This window comes from Cotesia glomerata, linkage group LG6, assembly GCF_020080835.1.
Source record: "Cotesia glomerata isolate CgM1 linkage group LG6, MPM_Cglom_v2.3, whole genome shotgun sequence".
In the NCBI taxonomy this organism is placed as follows: Eukaryota; Metazoa; Arthropoda; class Insecta; order Hymenoptera; family Braconidae; genus Cotesia; species Cotesia glomerata.
In genome coordinates, this window is record NC_058163.1 from 13,285,126 (window position 1) to 13,307,263 (window position 22,138).

At 33.9% G+C, this 22,138-nt stretch overlaps 1 protein-coding gene across 1 annotated transcript in view; it reads right to left on the minus strand.

Moving 5' to 3' along the window:
* LOC123266457 (protein Wnt-1) overlaps positions 1 to 8,550 on the minus strand; it is a 110,677-nt gene extending 102,127 nt beyond the window's left edge. Inside the window, exons 1-2 of the mRNA XM_044730691.1 lie at positions 7,675 to 8,550; positions 6,098 to 6,360 (exon numbers count right to left, since the gene is read on the minus strand). Coding sequence (XP_044586626.1) covers positions 6,098 to 6,360; positions 7,675 to 7,775 — 364 coding nt within the window. The 5' untranslated portion in view covers positions 7,776 to 8,550. The remainder of the gene's footprint in view (positions 1 to 6,097; positions 6,361 to 7,674) is intronic.
* Between the last annotated feature and the right edge of the window lie 13,588 nt (positions 8,551 to 22,138).

Genomic DNA, 22,138 nt, shown 5'->3' on the forward strand with positions numbered 1-22,138 from the left:
GAAACTATCTCGTTCAATTTTTCTTTTGTGCGAGTATTTAAAGCTCAATAAATTTTTATTCGTTAATATTACGAAGAAACTACCTCGGTACTTTTTTGTAGAGAATTAAATTTCATACAAGAATAATTGATAAAAAATTCGGAAAAAAATTTTTTTTCATAGTTTTACCGGATAAAAACCTAAAATAAATTTTTTTACGTGTTATTTAAATAGGAAAATAGAAATTCATTGAGCTTTGTAGGGGGTTGAGATATCAATCTGCGCTTTGAAGGGAATTTTTTTATACCTTAGGAAAGCTTTTAAGATGATAGGCAAAAAACTTTTTTTTTTTTGGACCACTCTAGTTTTTATGCTTTTGAGCTCTTCGAGCTCAAAAGTCTGATAGAAGTTTGATAAAACACTATTTTTTGAATTTTCAAATCGCAATAACTTTCGAATGAATGAACCGATTTCTACGCGGTTGGTGACATTCGACGCAGTTTTTGAAACCTCATAACGGATATTTAAGTTTAACTCGATTGAACGAGGAATTTCGAAGTAATTCTAAAAAAACACTTTTTTTGAAATTTTTCGTTTTCGATAACTCTCGAACGAATCAACCGATTTTGATGGGACTGGTGGCAATCGACGTTGTTTTTCAAACGTAAAAGCGGATTAGTTTTTGGAATTAATCGGTGTAACCGTTTAGAAGTTATTCCAAAAAAACGATTTTTTGAAAATTTTATTTTTGAGATTTCTCAAAATCTAGCAAACCGAATTGATTCAAATTTTCACGAAATTTAATGGCAATGATACTCTTTAGATCGCCTATTTCGATCTGATCGGTCAAGCCGTTCAAAAATTATAAGAAGTTTACACACACACACACACACACACACACACACACACACACACACACACACACACACACACACACACACACACACACACACACACACACACACAGCCGCACGGATACCATCGAGGGAATAGTCAGGAAAGCTTCCTGTGACCTTAAAACGTCGAGATTTGATGAAAACTCAATTTTCGCAAAGCGGGGTGAAACCAATAACTTCCCGAATTTTAAAAATCTTCGATTTTCTTAGCGGAAAGTTAAAAAAAAAAAAAAACTTTCGTAGTTATTTATTTAATATTGGGTACCCCAACCTCTAGTTATGTATTAATAAATCAGAGTGTTGAGTATTTTTAGAGTTTTTTTTTAATTTTTAGAGATGACTAAAGTTAAAAAAAATACAGTAAATTGGAAGATTAAGATTAATTGAGTTGTGTCGTAAGCAATCGTGCGAAGCACATATTAATTACTTTATTAAAAGTTATTTTCCGTGCAATTCATGGCATATGTTTATGATTTTTTGACTCGTTATGCATATTATATTCGGTAAACTCTCAAAACAACTGATTGTAAGGATGATTCCTTAGCCAAAATCTGTGAAAACATTATTTTCATGAAGCACTCAAGTACTAGAGAACCTTTATTCTTCATTCAAGACAATTTTTCCTTTATCTCCGATGATTTCAACCTTCCGTTGTAATTCCTTGGTTCAAATAAATTTTTTTATCTCGTACACTTATTATAGACATTTGTTTTACTGTTTTACAAATCGTGTAGAATACACATACTTAATATAACTTTCATTTTAATTTAATGTTTTGGATGTTTCGTCGGTAAGTTGTATAATATTCATGATCATAAATTTTATAAGTTTCATATATAATTCTATGCAATGATAAATTAGATTGATTTGTTTATTGATTAAGATGCTTAGTATATCGCACTAATTTCATACTTAGCTAAGAACTTTACTTATCTATGGTCGATATGACTGAAAGAAGCATTTTGATGATTTTAGAAGTTTAAGAACAAAAAAACAACAACATTGAGCTCTTAAATGTACAAATTAATATAAATGCTTTAAAAGAAGAGACAATTAGTTTATAAACATCAGGTTAGTTTGTGTAACGACGCTTACATTAGGCCGTTACTATCAGATAATTTGGTCATTTTGGCTGTAGCAGGAAAGTGTTAGCTAACCATTGCTATATAGTATTTTATCAAACTTCTATCAGACTTTTGAGCTGGAAGAGCTCAAAAGCATAGAAAAGCTATCTCTTTGAGCTCGAAGAGCTCAAAATAACATATAAATTGTATTTTCCAAGTATGGAATTAGCGGGAAGTTGTAGGGATGGCCTTTAGGGTGAACCGTTTTCCTAATTTTTTTTATTTAGATTCTATACAGTCAGAAATTTATGAGAAATTTTTCAATTCATTGTACTAATTTTTCCCGTAATGTTGTTGAAAATCTTTCAACACCATCATATTTGGTACAAGCAGATTTAATTTCAATCAAGAAAATTTTAAGAATGATCTCAGTTGTTTGGGAAAAAAGAAAATTTTTCTCAAGAAAATGACTTTGCTCAAAAAAATTTAACTTCCAGCGGAATAATTTTTAGTTATGTAAATACTTTCTAACGTTCAGAAAATTGGTACATTAATGAAAAACTTTTCCTCACTGCGTATTAAATTTGCAATTGTTCTACGATTGCCTATTCATTTTTAATAATTAATCAAATTCAAGATAATACTTAAGTCCGATGGAAGATATTAATCAAGTCGATACAATTTTTTTTCTTTCTTGAAAAACGATATTGTCGATAGAGCTGCATATTTAAGAAGATATTTTATCGCTTTTAAATACTGAAAAAAATAATTTGCTTGATTCAAAAGAGAAAATCTTAAGTCAAGAGCATCATTTCGAGAAATTAGATCTCTTTATATTAAGCAAAAACATTCTTAAACGAAGGAAAGTTTTCGGAAACCAAAAAAAATTTCTCGGTTCAAGAATTTTTCCGCTTGATTTAAAAAGATCTGATTCTTCGAAAATATCTGCTTTGTTTTGGTTTTACTATAATTAATGTCAATTCATCTATGGGTAATTAAATATTCGGATTTTTATAATGGTATAGAAAATATTTCCATAACGTTGTGAGAATAGTTCCTATAATATTGTAGAAATTATTTCCATATTATTATAGGAATGCCTCTTATACACAGTAAAAATATTTAAATATTTAGTTATAAATAGTTAAATATTTAATAAAAAGTTTTTTTTGACGCATTAACGCAAAGTTTTTTATTGTGTAATATTATAAGAATGGTACACTGATAGAAGGATTCGTTTATAGTTAAAAATATTTGTTAATATTTAACAAATCATTTATTAGAAGCCATTTGTTAATTCTTAAAAAATATTTCTTAGTATTTAAAAAGATTTATTAATATTTAATAAATGAACATCAGATTTATTAAATAAATCATTTTAAATACTAAGAAATATTTGTTTAATGCTAAAAAGTGGTCTCTAATAAATCATTTGTTAACTATTAACAAATATTATTTAATACAAATAAATCCTTCTATCAGTATATGCATATTGGTTTAAAAATATTTTTCATATTATTATGGTAATAATATCAAGAAATCAATCCAATAGTATATAAGGTTCAATTCTAGATTGGTTCGAGGTTCAATATGAGGTTCAATTTTGGCAACTTAAGGTACTTTTTATAACTTAATTGTGGTCGTTACTGAGAGTGGATGCAATGCTATATAGAGTGTATCATTGTATGGAAAACAAGCTAAACCAACCAAAGCCAAGTGATTTCGACGCTTTAGGGAGTTTGTCGTTAAATCAAGTGACGTTATATAGAGTTTACACTGTATAATGAAAACTAAATGAAGGTACAAAGAGGGTGTAATCTTACAATTATCAGAAATTTTTCCAGATATTTTGAGCATTATTACTATAATCTATAGTGATTGTTCCTACAATATGATAGGAAAATTTTATGCACATCATACAAACAATTCCCATTTTAATCAAACACTTCCCATATTTTTTTTTCGATAAAAATAATATTGATTTTTTTTTTTTTGTGATTTTATACTCAAATTATCAATTTTCTTCTCGCTATAATTTGAGGGTCAATAATTTTGACCCAATATACGACAGATGATAGTTTTTTTTTTTTTTTTTTTTTTTTTTTTTTTATTAAATCATCAAATTAAAACTCGGATATTCATTCCAACCTATTAACTATTCATCGTCGAAAAAAAGTTTGGCTAATAAAAAATTAATTTTTTTGCGATAAAAACAGTAAAAGTTGGCCAGTTTCAATCGAAGAACATACACTGAAAAAAAAATTTTATGCGAAGAACGATACGATATTGCTACTATATCCATACGCGTGTTGCTATCTAGAGGATAGTTTCATTACAATTTATTCACATAACACATAATTGATTGCCACTTAAAATTTTTGAAAATGACAAAGAATTGAAATCTTAATAAAAGTTTTCTAAATTTATGGGTTAAACTGAATGGTAAGAAAATTAATGATAGAGATTAGGTGTCACAATCAAATTGATTATTACTATTAAAATTATAATTACTCATTAATTATTTCATAAGATTAATAAATCGAATTATTGCGATTTATGAATAATGATTACTTGACAGAGCAAAAACAAAACGACTAAATCAAGAGAAAAAAAATCTTGAATCAGAGTAATTATTTTAAAAAATTTTATTGTTCTTCGAATATCTTAAAAAAATCTTGAATATACACAAATATATGCCGCATATCTTTACAAAAAAAAAGTCGATATTTATTCGCTGAAACATATGCGCTGAAACATATGCATGTATAAATGTCCATCCGTACACATATAAGTGCGTATATATTCTGAATTTTATGTAAGCATACATATGAACATATATACTTATAAATGCGATCATATATTTCATCACATATTCTAAAATGTATATAAGTATGTGTTTAGCGCTAAAAATACAAGTGAAAATATATTTTTTCATTTATATTTTTCATGTATAAGGTAAAAGCCCCAATAGATGATCATGTACCAGTATATGATCACTCCATGTATTTGTATACCTATATTTATGAATATAGATATACAAATACATGGAGTGATCATATACTGGTACGTGATCATCTATTGGGGCTTTCACCTTATATATTTTTTTTCTGTGCGGAAAGATATTTTTTAATTAAAAATTTTTCTTTTTAAGTAAAAATAATCGAATTTTCTTAATACTTTCTTTCTATTAAGATAATTTTTTTTATGATTGAATTAATACAATTTGCTTAAAAAGTTTTTTTTTTTAAATAATTTGAAAAAATTTAGCTGAAAAAATCTTGACTGAAGTAATCTTACTTATTTTGCCAAATAAGAGAACCTCGAAAACGGTTGGCCCTTCTGGATCATCTTTAAATTCTCACTTAAAGCGTTCGATGGTATAACTATATATCTACACCATTATTGAGTTTTTAGGGTTCGGAAATGCAGGTGTCGTTGAAGAGATTAGCGATATAGAGATAGGTATCTTTTTAAATACTTGTCGAGTTCATCTCTATTTTTGTGTCGTTTTAAAACTTTGAATCTCAAAATATAACAAAAAGAAAGACCTTATTTCAATTTTTTCCGACAACAGTAACTCCAAAACGACTCAATTGATTTAAATAAAAGTAGTATCATTCAACTAAGTTCTCTTCAATAAAAAGCGATTATAGATCAAAAATAAATTTATCAACAAATTCGAATTTACTTCTAAAAACAAGTTTTAACAAACAATGTATTTACGAACAATATTTTCAATTGGATTTTCTTGAGAGAATTTATTAATTTCAGTTCACTTTATGACATTAAATGCACTTTTTAAGGAAGAGTACCCATTTGACTTTCATTTCAATCGAAATTGTCATTTGATAGATATTGATGAAAAATTTTATTTTTATTTTAATTCTTAAAATTTTTCAGAATATAATTGAAAGTATTAATTAAAACTTTTTGAAAATCCAGTTAAATAGTATTGTGGCATGTAGTAAGTTGTGAGTCGATTGGTTAATCCGTGCAAGAATTGTTATAGGTTTACACACAAAAACAAACCCGCATACGCGTACCCTTTCTTTATTTACAAAGAGTTTTCATAAAGATTCCAATGTTTTTAATAGTAAGTTTTTTACTCCACAAGACGGTTTCTTTTTCCCGTGTAGAATAGTTTACATAGATTCTTACCTTTATCAACAATTTTTCCAAAAAGATTTTTTCCCCTTAAAAAGTTCTTGGTTGAACAGTTCCACCTGCGATTTCTAAACTGATGTTGACATTCTAATATAGCATGATTTGCACCTCGAGCTATGGCCATAAGAACTCCTGGGTTTTCTCGAGCTAAACGTCTTTGCTTTCTTCGAAGTGTGGCATATACTGTCGGATCCATATGTAATGAAGAAGGAGACATTGGTAAGAGATTATTTGGTTCACCTGCTTTAGCAATACCCCTAAAAATAAATAAGGATAATATAGAACATGTTTTATTTTCTACATAATTGATAATATGAATTTAATTGAAGTAATGAATAGATATTAGTATGAAAGTTTATTACTGAAATATCTATAGATTAATACAAATATCATTTATAGCTCTACACTGATAAAAATTTTAACTTGACTCAAGAGCACAAATCTTGAACCAAGAACACCAATTGGAAGAAAATGAATTTCTTGAGCCAAGAGGAAAAATTCTTGAGTCAAGATATATTTTTTTAATTCAAGAGAATCTATCTTGACTCAATAATTTTTCCTCTTGGCTCAAGAAATTCATTTTCTTCCAATTGGTGTTCTTGGTTCAAGATTTTTGCTCTTGAGTCAAGTTAAAATTTTTATCAGTGTATAACATTCGATCACAGAAGAATGAATGATAATATAAGCAAACAAATAGTCGTGGGAATTTTTCAGTCTACATAGTGTGCTATTCGTCGTTGTTCTTAGTATATTCTGTAATTAATTAATTATTCATTCAAGCTTAACCAAAAGAGGAATTCTCTGCTTACGGTATCAAAGAAGCGGTGTGTGGCACGTGAGAAGATATTCCGAAGAATTTAATCTCCCCTGGAGACGTAAATAGCGTATATATATATATATACATATACATGTACATATATATTCTCTATTTTACAGAAAATATTAATTACATTGAAATAATCAATTGATATTAACATGAGTTTGCTTGTAAAATATTGATTGTATAAATCCTATACATGCGCAATCAAAATTTGTTGCTCATTCAAAAATAATTGAAAATTGTCTCTACTTTTATACTAACATAGTTTTATAGTACTCGTAGTTATAAATGCATTTAAAATTCACTAAATCTTAATATTACTATTACAATTTGGAATTTATAGACATCGATTTATACTTTAATTTTCAATCATAAACTTAGCGATAAAAAAGAAATATTTATGAAATACAGATTAAAAAATTAAGTTATTACATAATTGAGTTCTAATGATTCACATCATAATTCAAAGAAGTTTTACTCATAGACTTGTTCGTTAATCATCAAATAAATTATAGCCGATGTTTCGTGCTCATTTTAATTTGTATGTCTAAGTACGTTATTTATACACTTTTATAGAGAAAAATCAGACTATTGGATTGCTTGATTTTTACAATTGATGATGAGAGAGATTTCAAAAAACGTTTAACTTATTTAGAATCGATATTAGGTGATTCTTGAAAAAAATGAATTTATAGAATTGTTACGATCTAATCAGAATGTGCTCAAAACTTATTATTCGTTATTTACATACCACCACATGGATCCTCTGCCTCGGTTTTTATTTCTATTGTTTTCAGCATATGTAGTAGAAACTATAACTAAAACTACTCCAACAATTATGCACAAGTTCATGTTTGCTACTTGTATTTATTTTTTTTTAATAATCCAAGTATTGTTCAAATTAGTTTTTCACTAAGTACTAATTATTTCACTCTGTCAAGTTCCACTACGATTTATAAGTTAAGACACAACAACTAGAAAATTAATACAAAACATTTTAAATTCAATTAAAATTATTATTCAATTAAATGGCTTTTTTAATAAATTCACCACAAAAATAATTTAAATGTTAAGTATGTAATTATACTTTCCAGCACCTAGTCACTAAAATAGACAAATCTTTGAGATAAATAATGTCATGATTCAGTTTTCAACTTTTTAAAACTCAAGTATTAACAGATACTTTTGGGGTCCGATACTTTTGTACGACTACTGGTTCTTTCAAATACACCGAGACTTGATCTTGGAGCTAGCTCATCCCTTCTCTTCAGGTAATATAGTAGTATTCAGAAAAAGTGTCGAAATCTCCCTTTGAATTTTTGAGGCTCAGAACAAGCCGGGTAATTTCTCTATAACAATGTATAGCAAAGGCAGAGAAAACATCTTCACCTGTGAAATTTCAATTTAAATACTGAAGATTTCATCAATGTAAAACAGATAAGAAATATTTGTGTATGAAATTATGAGAGTTATCAAGCTTGTTAATTTATTTTACATAAAATAGAAATCAATCTAAATGAAACTTATCAAATAGCACTTTGTCAATTGTTTCAAAAGATGATTCATTTAATTTTGATAATAAGTATAACTGTCAACTATTAGCTTTAGCTAGCGACTGCTTGCCACTACGGAAGAGACAAACTCCAGTGAGTCCCATCCCTCCACTAGTGCAACAGCGAAGATGACTCCTCCAACGATTAGCTCTTGCTCCGCCTCTTGTGGACGGCCTTTCTTTTAGCCCTCCTTGTTTTCATGTTGTAAGAAAATTTCAATCTGCATCATTTTATCCTTATTTCTTTAATTCTTCTGAAATTTTTATGAGCTCATACGAATACTTCACTATTTTTCAAAATATTGTGATTTCAATCAAAGTACGTGACAAATAACTACAAGTTACGATTTAACACAGATAACTGAGACATTTTTAAGTGTACAATAAGAAGTAGTTACAATGCATTAAGATAAAAATTCCTCTCTCGGCGTGTATGTTTTCTTAATGCACTTGAGTACAGGGTTGCGTTTGTATTTTCCATAAAATTTCATTCTCAATTATGATTTTATAGATAAATACAATGACTTTAAATATAAAAACTAGTTCTCGAAAAAGATCATCATTTGACGGTCGTTTTGATTTTCATCCATATTTTATAATTTCAGATCATTGATAGATTTTATGGAAAATCAATCAAAAAATCATGTGCTACCTGAAGAAAATAATGGGCGGATCAAAATTAAGATACGCCTCTTATGGGACGCTCTTCTCAAAAGAATTTAAAGTTCTTCGAAGATATTTTTTTGTTCTTACATCCAATTTCTTCCGCATACTCTGAATTACTTTTGCTGTATCATTCTATTCATTATCGTTCTGAATCATTTAACCATTAAGCATTTCGCACAGAAAGCGCTTATTTCTTGTGATTTCTTAATGGTTTTTGATTGTAGCTTTTTAGAAAAGTTAGGTAACCTAAATTAGTAATTAAAAGTACATTCCAGAAAGAATAGATAATGATAATTTTTATTATTCGTGTTGAAAAACGATTTCATGTCAACGTATTATGGAATAAAACATGATCGTAGCAAATATTTTATATTAAATATTAGGGTTAGATTACAGAATATGAACGATAATCGCTACACAAATCTCTGTCTTCAAATTAAACTGGTACATGCAAGACTTTTTTCTTGAGTGTAAGTAGAAAAGAAAGATTTTAATACTGTGGTAAATACACTGTTCATACACGGGAATAAAAGTGATCTAAAAATCGAATCAGGTGATACAAAAACTGTAACACTGGTGATGCCAACTCAGGTAATTCTAAAGTTACACCACAGAAAGATGAAAAATTTGTATCTAATGTATATTTGAATAGAACTTAAGTTTTGACGGCTTTTATTTGACGGTATTTAATTATTTAACGGCTTCTATACTCCCGACTCAGTTACAATATACAATAAATACGCGTAGATAAAAATTTTTTGACGAGCATTTCTACACGGAGAGAATTTTATGTTAACGGTAACCATCCCCACTTTGCAGCTTCTACTATCCAGTATAGTTACTAACTTTTCCAAAGTTATGATGATAAATACAACTATCTGGCGATTGTAATTAGCACAATCATTGGATATTAATTCCTACAATTATGATTATACGTTTTATTATCTGGATGGTAACTTTTATCATCGGTGATAGTTAAAATCATCATGATTGCAATCATATAAAAACTACACAGGAAGTATAAAAAATTAAACTTTTTCGGTTTTACAGTCCAAATATAATAACATTCCAATGTTTGACATAAAAGTGAGTACTGAAAAAAGTGTATCTATATTATTTAGAGAATAATAAAAATTTTGTCTCCGGATAGTCATATGATAAAATCGGTTTTTTTTAGTGAAATTAAGTGTCATTGCAAAGGTCTTGACTTGAATTTGCGCCTTTTCAAGGTGTAATATCATTTTCATCGATAGTCAATTTATCATGATAAGTATTTAGGCTGCATTTGAAAATGCTCTATTTCTAGATACATAATTAAGAAAAGACTCTGTATCTTGTGAACTATTGACATTTTTAAAGATATAAGCTCACCCCGAAATCACACTCATCGAGACCTTTCATTTGAGTACTCACATCAATTTTTCATATATTTTTATATATTATATATACAGTTGAAAGTCTATATAACGACACTGAAGGGACCGTGCATTTTATGATGTTATAGAGAGTTGCCGTTAAATAGAGAAAAGAAAAATCAGAATTAGAAAAAAAAAAGTTCATTTCAGACTAGTGTTAGTAGTTATGTACATAAAAAACAATCTTATTTGGATGCTATTGCGTATAGTCTGTTATTTTTGCATATTGACATAAGTTTAACCCTCAGATCTTCCATCCATGATAATGGACACTCTAGTTCATTGGCTGTAAGACACTAGTCGTATTTATATATAGACACGAACATATAGATAAATCCATGACTGCCGACAGTACAACGTACACAGCTGCGCAGTTTTTACTAATTTTGGCAACCTAAGGTACTTTTTATAACTTAATTGTGGTCGTTACTGAAAGTGGTGCAATGCTATATAGAGTAGGGCGATTCAAAAAAATCGAATATTTTTCTTTTAACTTCCGATATTGAAAAGTTGGTTCTCAGGCACCTCTACCCGACTAGAAATTACTTTGGGATTACCCAGCATATACATCTGGAGCTGATTGGGTCCCGAAGAGGCACGCCCAATTGAGAAATCCCTATAAGGACCTAATTAGCCCCCAATCGGGCAATCCCAACATAAAAATAAAAATTTTTATTCAGTTTTTCCCGATAGGGCCCTGCGTGGGACCTAAATGGGAAATCCCAACGTAAAAAAAAAATACAATTTCTAAATTTTCTCCTGTGGGATCTGTGTGGGATCTAAAAGGGATAACCAAACGAAAAATAATAATAAAATTGCTAAGTTTTTCCGAGTGGGATCGGTGTAGGACCGAAGAGGATTTTCCCAACGTAATGTAAATAAGGCATCGATGGGTTTTCCTAACTGGGCTCGTAGTAGGATCCAATTGGGATAACCCAACCTGAGAGTAGATGCATGAAGAAATAATCTTTAAATTTAGACAATCGTTTATTTATATAAAAAATCAATCACCCAAAGGTCTGTGAGCTTATATTATTAGCATATATTTATTGTAAATTAATTAGAAATAAAAATAAAAATTAGCCGATAACTATAAAAAAGAATTAGGAAAAAAAATCATCTAACATTGTTAAATAAAAACTACAAAATTTAGCTTCATCAAATTTTACATAACCTTATATTTTGAAAAATTTAATTTTACGAGATTAAAAATACATTGTAAAAAATCGGGATGGATTCGGAGTAAATCTTAATCCAAATTAAAATTTAGTCCCATTACTCGGAGTTTTGGAGTAAAGTAATTAAACAATTCGCGTGTAGAGTGAATCCGAAGTTTTTTTAGCGGAGTTATTCTAGATTAATTTTGGATCAATTCCAGATTAAATTCAAGTACTCCACAGAAAAAAAAAGATTCACTTGAGCCAAGAAAATATTTTTCTTACTAATTATTTTCTTGAGCGAAAAAAAAAATTTTTTTTGGCACAAGAAATTTCACTTATTCCAATAAAATTAATTTTCTTGCTTATTAAAGAAATAAGTATCTTGATCCAAGAAAATTTATTTAAGTTAAGAAAATCTTATTGTTTTGAGAAAATTCAGCCTCTTGCTCGAAAAAATTTAGTTCTTGATAGAAGTAAATTTTCTTATCTTGAGAAAATTTCTCTCTTGCTCCAAAAAATTAAATATCTCGATAGAAGTAAATTTTCATTAATATTTTTATTGATCAACATGTCAAATGGGAAGATCAAATAATATTGAATCATTTTTTTTTATTCAAAATGTATAATTACACGCTAAAATAATACAAAATCGGTATCAAATATTAAAGAGAAAAATTTTCTCAAGGTGAAAAAATTTTTTTCTCAGCTGAAGTAGGTGGCACTGCTTCCCTAAAGTATCTCAAAATCTTGATCAAATATAAAAATTTATTGTATCAAGTATTTATGATAAGTTGAACTAAGAAAAAACTACTTCCACCAAAAATAAAATTTCAAGAAAAATTTTTACTTCAGCCAACACAACTTCGGTCTTCCTTCAGGCATCCGAAAATTTTCTTAAACCAAGAATTTTGTTCTCCAGTAAAGGAATTTTCCTTTCTGTGTGAGTTCTTAGACTGAAATACATTTTGATGTTGCTGAAACAAGATTCATACTCAAAATTTTTACTTCTTAGTATAAAAAAAACTTTTAATTGAAGATAATTCTTATTGTCAGTATGTAAAAATTCAATTTTTGAAAAATATCAAACTTTTGAGGATTCACATTTGCAAAAGAATTTATGTTGTAAAAAAAATTAAACTTTTTCATAATTAAATTTTTATCCATACAATAAAATTTTAAAAAATAACTTGCATTTCAAAAAAATTTTAATTTTCGAAAATAAATTTTTTGTGTTAGTATAAGGGGGATTCTAAATTAAATCGGACAGTTATAAGGAATTTTATTCTTTATTTTTTCAATTTTTCTACATTTTTTGGTAAATTTTTTTTTTTATTTTTAAATTATTTATTTAATTTATACAAAAATTGTATTTTCACGTCAGTAAAAAGGATAAATAAAAAAAAAAAAAAAAAAAAAATTTCTTAAAGCTTGAGCATAACATGAATAATGTCTCAGTCAACCGGTAAAGTTCATGTATACGAGATAGGAACTTTCATCATCAGCACTCCTGCTTGGACCAGCGGTAACGTCAAGGACTGAGGACCCAGAGGACGCAAGTTCGAGCCCAACACCCGACAAGGATTTTTTCGATCAACGATTTCATTTCAATTCAAATTAAATTTACTAATGGGGTCTAATATAATATGAGTATCTAATCCTAAACTATTTTTAATCTTTTCGAAAATCATAATATTTTTTCTTTCAAAATTTAGATTGGGTTCTGATAGGGATTTCCCCCTTGGGACCTAAAAGGGTCCCTATTAGGAAACCCAACGCGGGCCCAATAGGTCTTACATTAAAATTTCTAGTCGGGTAGTGAATGCTCACCGAATTTGAGCTCTTAATATTGATAGGAAGGTTATGCTCATCACAGTTTTAAATTTTTCGTTAGTCTCTTATAGAAAAGATCATATCTCATTATTAATCAATTTTTTAATCAAATCTTTATACATATTTTTGTAGAAAATTAAACGATCTACGAAAAAGATCTGATATGTATAAGCGATTACATTAACCATTTCAAAGATATCCAAAATCATAGTTCAAAAAATTTATCAAAAAAATTTTTTAACTTCCCGCTAAGAAAATTGAAAATTTTCAAAAATCGCGAAGTTATTGCTTTTACCCCGCTTTGCGAAAATCGAGTTTTCATCAGATCTCGACGTTTTAAGGTCACAGGAAGCTTCCCTGACTATTCCCGCAATGGTGTCTGTGCGGCTGTATGTATGTATGTAAACCTCTTATAACTTTTAAACGGCTCGGCCGATCGGATCGAAATAGGTGGCGATCCAAAGAGTATCCTTGTCAATAAATTTCGTTTCACCCCGTTTTGTGAAAATTGAGTTTTCATCGGATCTCGACATTTTAACCCTAGACTGGTCACCATTATTTTAGTTTCTCGTTCGCACTATAGCGAGTCTCTATAGGTTGAGTAGTTGTTATGTGGCGTCAAGCTATACGGGTGACCACTCTAGAGTTAAGGTCACAGAAAGCTTCCCGAACTATTCTCGCGATGGTGTCCGTGTGGCTGTATGTATGTGTGTGTGTGTGTGTGTGTGTGTGTGTGTGTGTGTGTGTGTGTGTTTGTGTGTGTGTGCGAGCGTGTGTGTGTGTGTGTGTGTGTGTGAGTGCGTGCGCGCGTGCGTGTGTGTGTGTGTGTATTAGGGTGCTTTTTTTTTTTTTCAGTTCCATCGTGAAATTTTGTTGCAAGTACCCAAAAAAAAAATTAGGAAAACGGTTGACCCTAAAAGCCATCCCTGCAACTTCCCGCTAATTTTGTTAATACCTGGCAGCTTTTTTTTGAGTTTTTCAAGCTTAAAAATACAATCTGTGTGTTGTTTTGAGCTCTCCGAGCTCAAAAAGATACCTTTTTTATGCTTTTGAGCTCTTTGAGCTCAAAAGTTTGAAGAAGTTTTATAGACACAATTTTTTAAATTTTCAAACCGCAATAACTTTCGAATGAATGATCCGATTTTTACGGGGTTGGCAGCATTCTACGCAGTTTTTTAAGCCTCATAAAGATTTTTTAAGTTTTAATTGGTCAAACGAGAAATTTCGGAGTAACTCCGAAAAAACACTTTTTTCGGTTTTCTTTCGTTCACGATATCTCTCGAAAAAATCAACCGATTTCGACCGGATTGGCGGCGATCGACGTAGTTTTTCAAGGTTGAGAGCTGATTAGTTTTTGAAATCGATCGGTTAAGCCGTTTAAAAGTTACTCCAAAAAAACCACATCTGAAAAAATTTTTTCCTATTTTTTTTTAGATTTCTCCAAATTTCCTAAAATCTATCGGGCCGAATCGGTTCAAATTAACAGGAAATCTAAGTTTGCTAAAGCCCTTTCGAATGGTTCAACCGTTCAAAAGTTATGAGAGGTTTACATACTTACACTCACACACACACACACACACACACACACACAAACACACACACACACACACACCTTGGGGCAAAGGAGAAACTGCTACCAGGCGCGTCTCCCCGTAGCGGATGGGAGAATGCTCGCTGTACCTGGTACAGAGGGTAGGAGCCAAATAAAATACGTTCCCGTGGACAAAACTCCCCTTTAATGGGTTGGTCACACTAACTGACCTAACAAGACGATCGTTCCCTGCTGTGACCCACTGGGAGTGACCAGAACCTCGTGTCGTAGTTTCCGACGGTGCAGGCCACGGCTGATGTGAGCTTGCTCTGCCGAGGTGTAAGTTGCAGCAGTGGATCAGGAGCCAGCCACTTCGGGCCTTGATCAGGAAGTACGCAGTGAGTGTTAGAGATCGGAATCTTCACCGCTCCGAGCGAGTCTAGTCCGTCCGTGTATTCCGGGACTGGCTAAGTGTCGGCTAGGCCTCAGGGAACTCGGGTAGGAGTACTATCTCCGAGGGTACACCGGTTCCTAGTTATGACAACCCGCTCCACTCCGTACGATGCGCTGGTGAATTTAAAAGTATGAGTAAAATTCAGGAAAACAACAATAGTGAAAACGGGCCTTATGTCCAACAAGCAGCGATTGAAGAAAGCGCTAAAATGAAGCGGTCGCAAGCGTTGGAACGCCTTGAAAAGCTGACAAGTGAGCTAAATGACTTCGTCCAACCTAAGGTCAATATCCACAAGGAGATTAAGACCAAGATGACCAGCGTAGCCAATGCCCTCCAGAGATTCAAGAAATTTGATGAAGAATGGCGTTTAACAGTACGACGCACTTCTCGCACTACACCGGAGAGAAGCATTCAAGCAACTGTCGTGAATGAAGAAGCAATGGACACTGGAGCCGAAGGTGACGGTGAATCAGTCGCGGAAGACAGAAGCAGAACTAGCAGTAAGTCAACTAAGAGAAAAGATCGATCTTCTCCCGACCCAACGATTAGCCAAGTTGTGAAGAAAAAGGACCTGAAACCAACCCCTCCGAAAAACACGGCAGTGCAGAACGCCGGAAAAAAAGAGGTAACTGAATGGCAGAAGGTCCAATCCAAGGAGGAGAAGAATGAGCAAGCGAGAGAGCGGTTACCAAAACAACCGGTGAACAAATCTCGGCCGGAGCCTAAGCGGAAAAAACCGCGAAAATTCACCAAACCAGAAGGAGGATATTCAGGCCGCCTTGCGAACGGTAATCGGAGAAACCTGCGAGATACCACTAGGAAAAATTAAGATTCGTAAGGCCTACAGAGGTACTCAGACAGCTGTTGTGATACTAGCAGCAGCTGCAGCGCGGAAGATATTGGCAGGAAGCGGTAAAGTCCGGATCGGCTGGGCTAACTGCCGAATCAGAGCTACGAGGAGACCAATCCAATGTTTCAAGTGCTGGCACTTTGGACACCATGGATCCCAGTGCAAGAGCAATGTGGATCGGTCTAAGCTATGTATTAGGTGCGGACAAGAGAGACACAAGATTGCTGAATGTAAAAACCCAGCGAAATGTGTATTATACGCGGACCAAAGTGCAGAGAACGCGGTGCATCATGCCGGTGCATCCAGATGCTCAGTATTTAAAGAGGCATTCCAGAAGATAACAAACAAACAGACATGAAGATATTGCAGCTAAACTTAAACCATTGCGAAGCTGTACATGATCTGCTTATGCAAACAGCAAGAGAACTAGAGTTAGACTTAGTAATGATAGCAGAGCCATACAGACACCTGAATACCCAGCCTTGGGAATCTGACAGCACCGCCAAGGCTGTCATCTACTTCTGTGGTAAGCATCCATTCCAGAGTGTAGTTAACAATGATAATGCCGGCTTTGTAGCAGCAACAGTTAATGGCATCCGTTTCTACAGCTGTTATGCACCACCTAGCCTATCCATTGTTGAATTCACTGAATTCTTGGACAAACTGACCGAGGACGCCAAGCAGCATTATCCAGTCGCGATTGCCGGTGACTTCAACTCCTGGGCAGTAGACTGGGGCAGCAAGCAGACCAATGCGCGAGGAAAAGCACTACTAGAAGCTTTTACTACACTAGATGTAGTCCAGCTCAACAGTGGTGATACGCCAACCTATACTAAAGGAGAAGCAAGCTCTATTGTAGATCTCACTTTCGTCAGCAGCAGCCTCATCAGTGGGAAATGCGACTGGAAGGTGATGGATATCTACACAGCCAACGACCATAAGGCAATTCTCTGGGAAATATCACATGAACGGAATACAAGAAGACCAATCTAATCACTCAATACCATTGGACGGAAAGTGAAGTCTTTTGACACAAGTACATTGGTAATAGCTCTGAATAGTGAACCGATTACTACTGGATCCGCAGAAGAAATGACCAAGGACCTTATGATAAGAGTTGTCCAGGCCTGTGACTTAAGTATGGTCCGGAAACGCAGCATAAACCAACGCCCGGCAGTACACTGGTGAAACGACCAAATCAGCGTTCTTGGGAAAGAGTGTCTAAAGAAAAGAAGAATCTCCCAGCGTGGCTTTCAACGACCTAATTCTGCGGAGCTGGTCGCAGAGTACAAAAAAGCCCGTCGATCATTGAACAAAGCCATCAAGGATAGTAAGAGGCAATGCTGGAAAGAGCTCATCAACGGTGTGGACAAAGACCTGTGGGGTAGACCGTACAAGGTGGTCATGACTCACCTAAAAGTCAAACAAATGTCGGCACCCACATGCCCACAACTTCTGCAGAGAATCGTTACCGCGCTGTTTCCGCAGCAACGCGAGCTTCATTACCAGTTAGCTCAAGGCGAACTGGAGGACATTCCACCTGTCACGGAAGAAGAACTGACGGAGGCTTGCAACCACGTAGGGAATAATAAAGCACCAGGCTTAGACGGAATCCCTAATATTGCCTTAAAAACAGCTATAAAGGCAGCACCGGCATTATTCCTGGATGTTTACACCACTTGCCTCAAAGAAGGGATTTTTCCTCGAAAGTGGAAACAGCAACGGTTAGTGCTGCTTCCTAAAGGGAAAAAGCCACCGAATGAACCGTCATCTTACCACCCACTTTGCATGCTAGATACAGCGGGTAAGATATTTGAACGCATAATTCACCAGAGAATTGATGTAGTAGTCGACCCACTCCTGGCAGACAATTAGTATGGATTTCGAAAAGGACGATCAACCCTGGACGCAATCAAACTGGTTGTTGATACGGCCAAGGCAGCAATCGCAGGAACCAGATGGAAGAGTGGAACGAAGAAGTATTGCCTGGTGGCGACTCTAGACGTCAGAAACGCCTTCAACTCCGCCAATTGAGAATGCATCATACAGGCCCTCCAAGAGAAGAATGTACCAGAATACCTTCTTAAGATCGTAGCAAGCTACTTTGAAAACAGGGTCCTGAAGTATGACACGAAGAACGGTCCGAGGAAGTATGATATTACTGGAGGTGTACCACAAAGTTCATTTCTAGGCCCGCTCCTGTGGAATATTATGTATGACGGTCTATTAAGACTAACTCTGCCAAGAAACGTCAAACTCGTAGCATATGCAGATGACGTAGCCATAGTGATTGTTGCCAAACACTTTGACGAGATAAACCATATGTTCGATCTCACTTTTGAGCGCGTTAACCGGTGAATGGACGCAGTGAACCTGCAACTTGCGCAACACAAGACTGAGGCAGTGCTTATTACCAGCAGAAAAGTGGTAGAGACCATTAAGCTGAAAGTCAGCGAACAAGAAATCACATCACAACCTTATATCCGATATTTGGGAGTGATGCTTGATGCCCGACTCAACTTCAAGTAGCAAGTGGAACATGTCAGTGCCAAAGCGTCAGTAGTGAGGGCTAGTCTCGCACGACTGATGCTGAACGTCGGAGGCTCAAAGCAGAGCAGGAGGCTATTATTGTCATCAGTAGTCACATCGGTGCTCACTTATGGAATATCCATTTGGGCCGACGCACTAAAGACGCAAGAATCATAGAAAAAGGCTGGACCAGTATATCGACTGAGTGCCCTACGAATAGCTAGCGCCTTCCGCACAATATCAGAGGAAGCAGTGTGTGTTATTTCCGGTACTCTGCCTCTCAGAGTCCTAGCTGAGGAAAGACGGAACCTATATCAACGAAAAAGGTCAACCACACTGAGCCCTGAAGTTCTTAGAAGGGAAGAACGGCAACACAGCATCGCCAGATGACAACAGGAGTGGAATGCTGCAAAGAAAGGTCGGTGGACGTACCGTCTCATACCTCGGATTGATGTGTGGTTCAACCGGAGTCACAGTGAGATCAACTACTATTTAACGCAGATGTTATCAGGACACGGTTATTACCGGAAGTATCTTCACCGCTTTAAGCCTGATGATACCCCAGAGTGCCCGTCCTGTCCAGGGGTCAATGAAGATGCGGAGCATGTTTTCTTTGTGTGTCCACGTTTCAACCAACAGCGCGATGAGTTAGAGAAGATTCTGAAAAAGAGAACCCAACCAGAGTCAATAGTAGAAGCAATGTTGTCGTCAGAAGCTGCCTGGAACGCCACAAGCACTTTTACTACAAAAGTGCTTACAGAGTTGCGATCCATTGAGAGGAAAAGAGCGAAAGCCAGAATCTAGAAGGAAGAAATAACATCTTAGCCACCAGAAGGAAGAGCGGCAGCTAATTCCTCCCCCCGCGAAGAAATGCTTTACGGCGGTACCATGGGAGATCAGAGGATAGAAGAGAAAGGGGTTTAGGGTTTAGTGGGTAGGGGCGTCAGCGTCGAGTCGCCACATATCCAGGCCAAACAGCTATGCCTAGAATCCGTAAAAAGGATTCCCCCCCTCCTAAGGAAAAAAAAAAACACACACACACACACATACATACAGACATACATACAGACATAGTGACAACATCGCGGAGGTAGTAAGGGAAGCTTCCCATGACCTTAAAACGTCGAGATCTGATGAAAACTCGATTTTTGCAAAACGGGGTGAAAACAATAACTTCCCGATTTTCGAGAATCTTCGATTTTCTTAGCGGGAAGTTAAAAATAGTTGAAAAAAAAGCATCCTAGTGTGTATGCATTTATTTATTTATTTACCAAATTTTTAGACCCTGGAGTCTTAGCTCCCTAAGAGTCTTACATAGAAATGAATACATAGTTATTATAAAATTAGTTAAACAGTAATGGATATAAAATAATAAGACAGTAAAAATAAGTAATAAGAATAGTAACGTTGTCTCTAAACAAAGACTATCCAAATTACTATCTAATGACTTTAGTTCATAAAACAAAAGAAAAGAAAGAATATGAATTTGAATATTTTAGTAATTACAGTTATTTATCTAGCAGTATGATGTGTAGCACTAAATGGAACAATGCATAGATTATATAAATTACAACAGTCATTCAAATGCGCAAGTTAGAATTAGTTAACATATTTATATTCAAGACACTCATAATAACAATATTTTGTAAAAAATATAAGTAGAACTCAGGAAGGCTGACTTGAGCATCAACAACACTTGATTCAGAAATAGCAATAATGTCATAGTCCAAAACTCGAAAATGATCACAAAGCTCATCAATACGTGGAACTAGTGCCTGCGCATTTAGATGGCAAATTTTTACAATAACTGATGAACTGCAAATAGTATCACACTGCCGAGAGACAACGACACCACGTTATTAGCTTAAGCCAGGAATTTTCGTCAAATCCATCGACGGTAATACTTTCAGTGGCTGAGAGCCATCTTAAAGCCTAACACAAACCGCACCTGCCGCAATCCAAACATTTTTCTTGCTGATCGTCGGAAATTGTCTCACAATACTCTGACGCAACTTGTACAATGCAGACGGAAATCGTCTGTTAACATAAACCGGTAGTTTACCCATACCTTGTACTAACATATCAGCCGTAATGTTCCGACGCACTTTTTTCGCCTCAAAAAATTTGTTAACAATAAGTGAGGATTGACATTTAATAACAACGTCCCGCGAACGCGAAGAATCAGCTCCTGCAACAGCTATCTTTCTTTTCCAAAGACGTTCTACTGATGACACACAGTTGACATCAATACCTTGAAGTCCCAGAGAATTACTCAGATTTATCACAATGTCTTCCAGGTCCTCCGTAGGCATTAAGACACTACAAATGTCCCGATTTTATCAGCCTGGCGAACTACCACCCGAAATTTTCGTTACCGACGCTCGCTAAATTAATGTGTAGCTCCCGTGACGTCACAGGACGACACGAGGAGGGGAAAAAACGTTTACGAACCTCAAACCTTGAGCATTGATCGACACTTCGATCTATCCCCCGGTGTTAACCACCACGCTAGGTTTTTCATAGTCAAAAATTTACATACTACTATACTACTATTAGGTGACTACTCATCAAAATCTCAATTAATCTAAAAGTTTATTGTTTAATATAATATTCTTTATTATTTTCTATTGATATTATTATTTTTATATTAGGTGATTACTCACCACGTTCACTATTGTTACTATTCCATCAGCTATAATTTTAAGTATAAGTATTCTGTTTTATAAATATTTCGTTAGTTGCGTTACCGAGATATTATCAGTTTTGTTTAAAGTGTTGAATTGGTGTAGTAAAATCAAGTTTTTATAATAATCCTTGTCGCCGATCATCATTCATTGTTAAGACTATCAACATCTATTACCACTATTATTTATAATTTATCAGAGGGTCAGTCAAGGAATAAAGGGTCATCTTTGCAGCAAAAATATTGTAAGTAAGTAAAATAAATTAACTGGCTCAGGTAAGAACTTTTGTCAAAAGAATAAAATCATCATAAAAAGATTAACACATTCAGTAGTCAGGGAGCGGAACATCCCAGAGCAGAGTATCCCATTTTATGAAATTTAAGTGATTATTATGAGCGCATCCGCCGCAACTTGTCGCCTACGATGTCTCCCGAAATTGTTCGAGACAATTCTCGTTGAAGCTAGAGCTAATATATAGATATCTATATATTAGCTCATCTGATTTCGTACGCCCACGCTCTCTCTCATCAGATATAGATGTAAT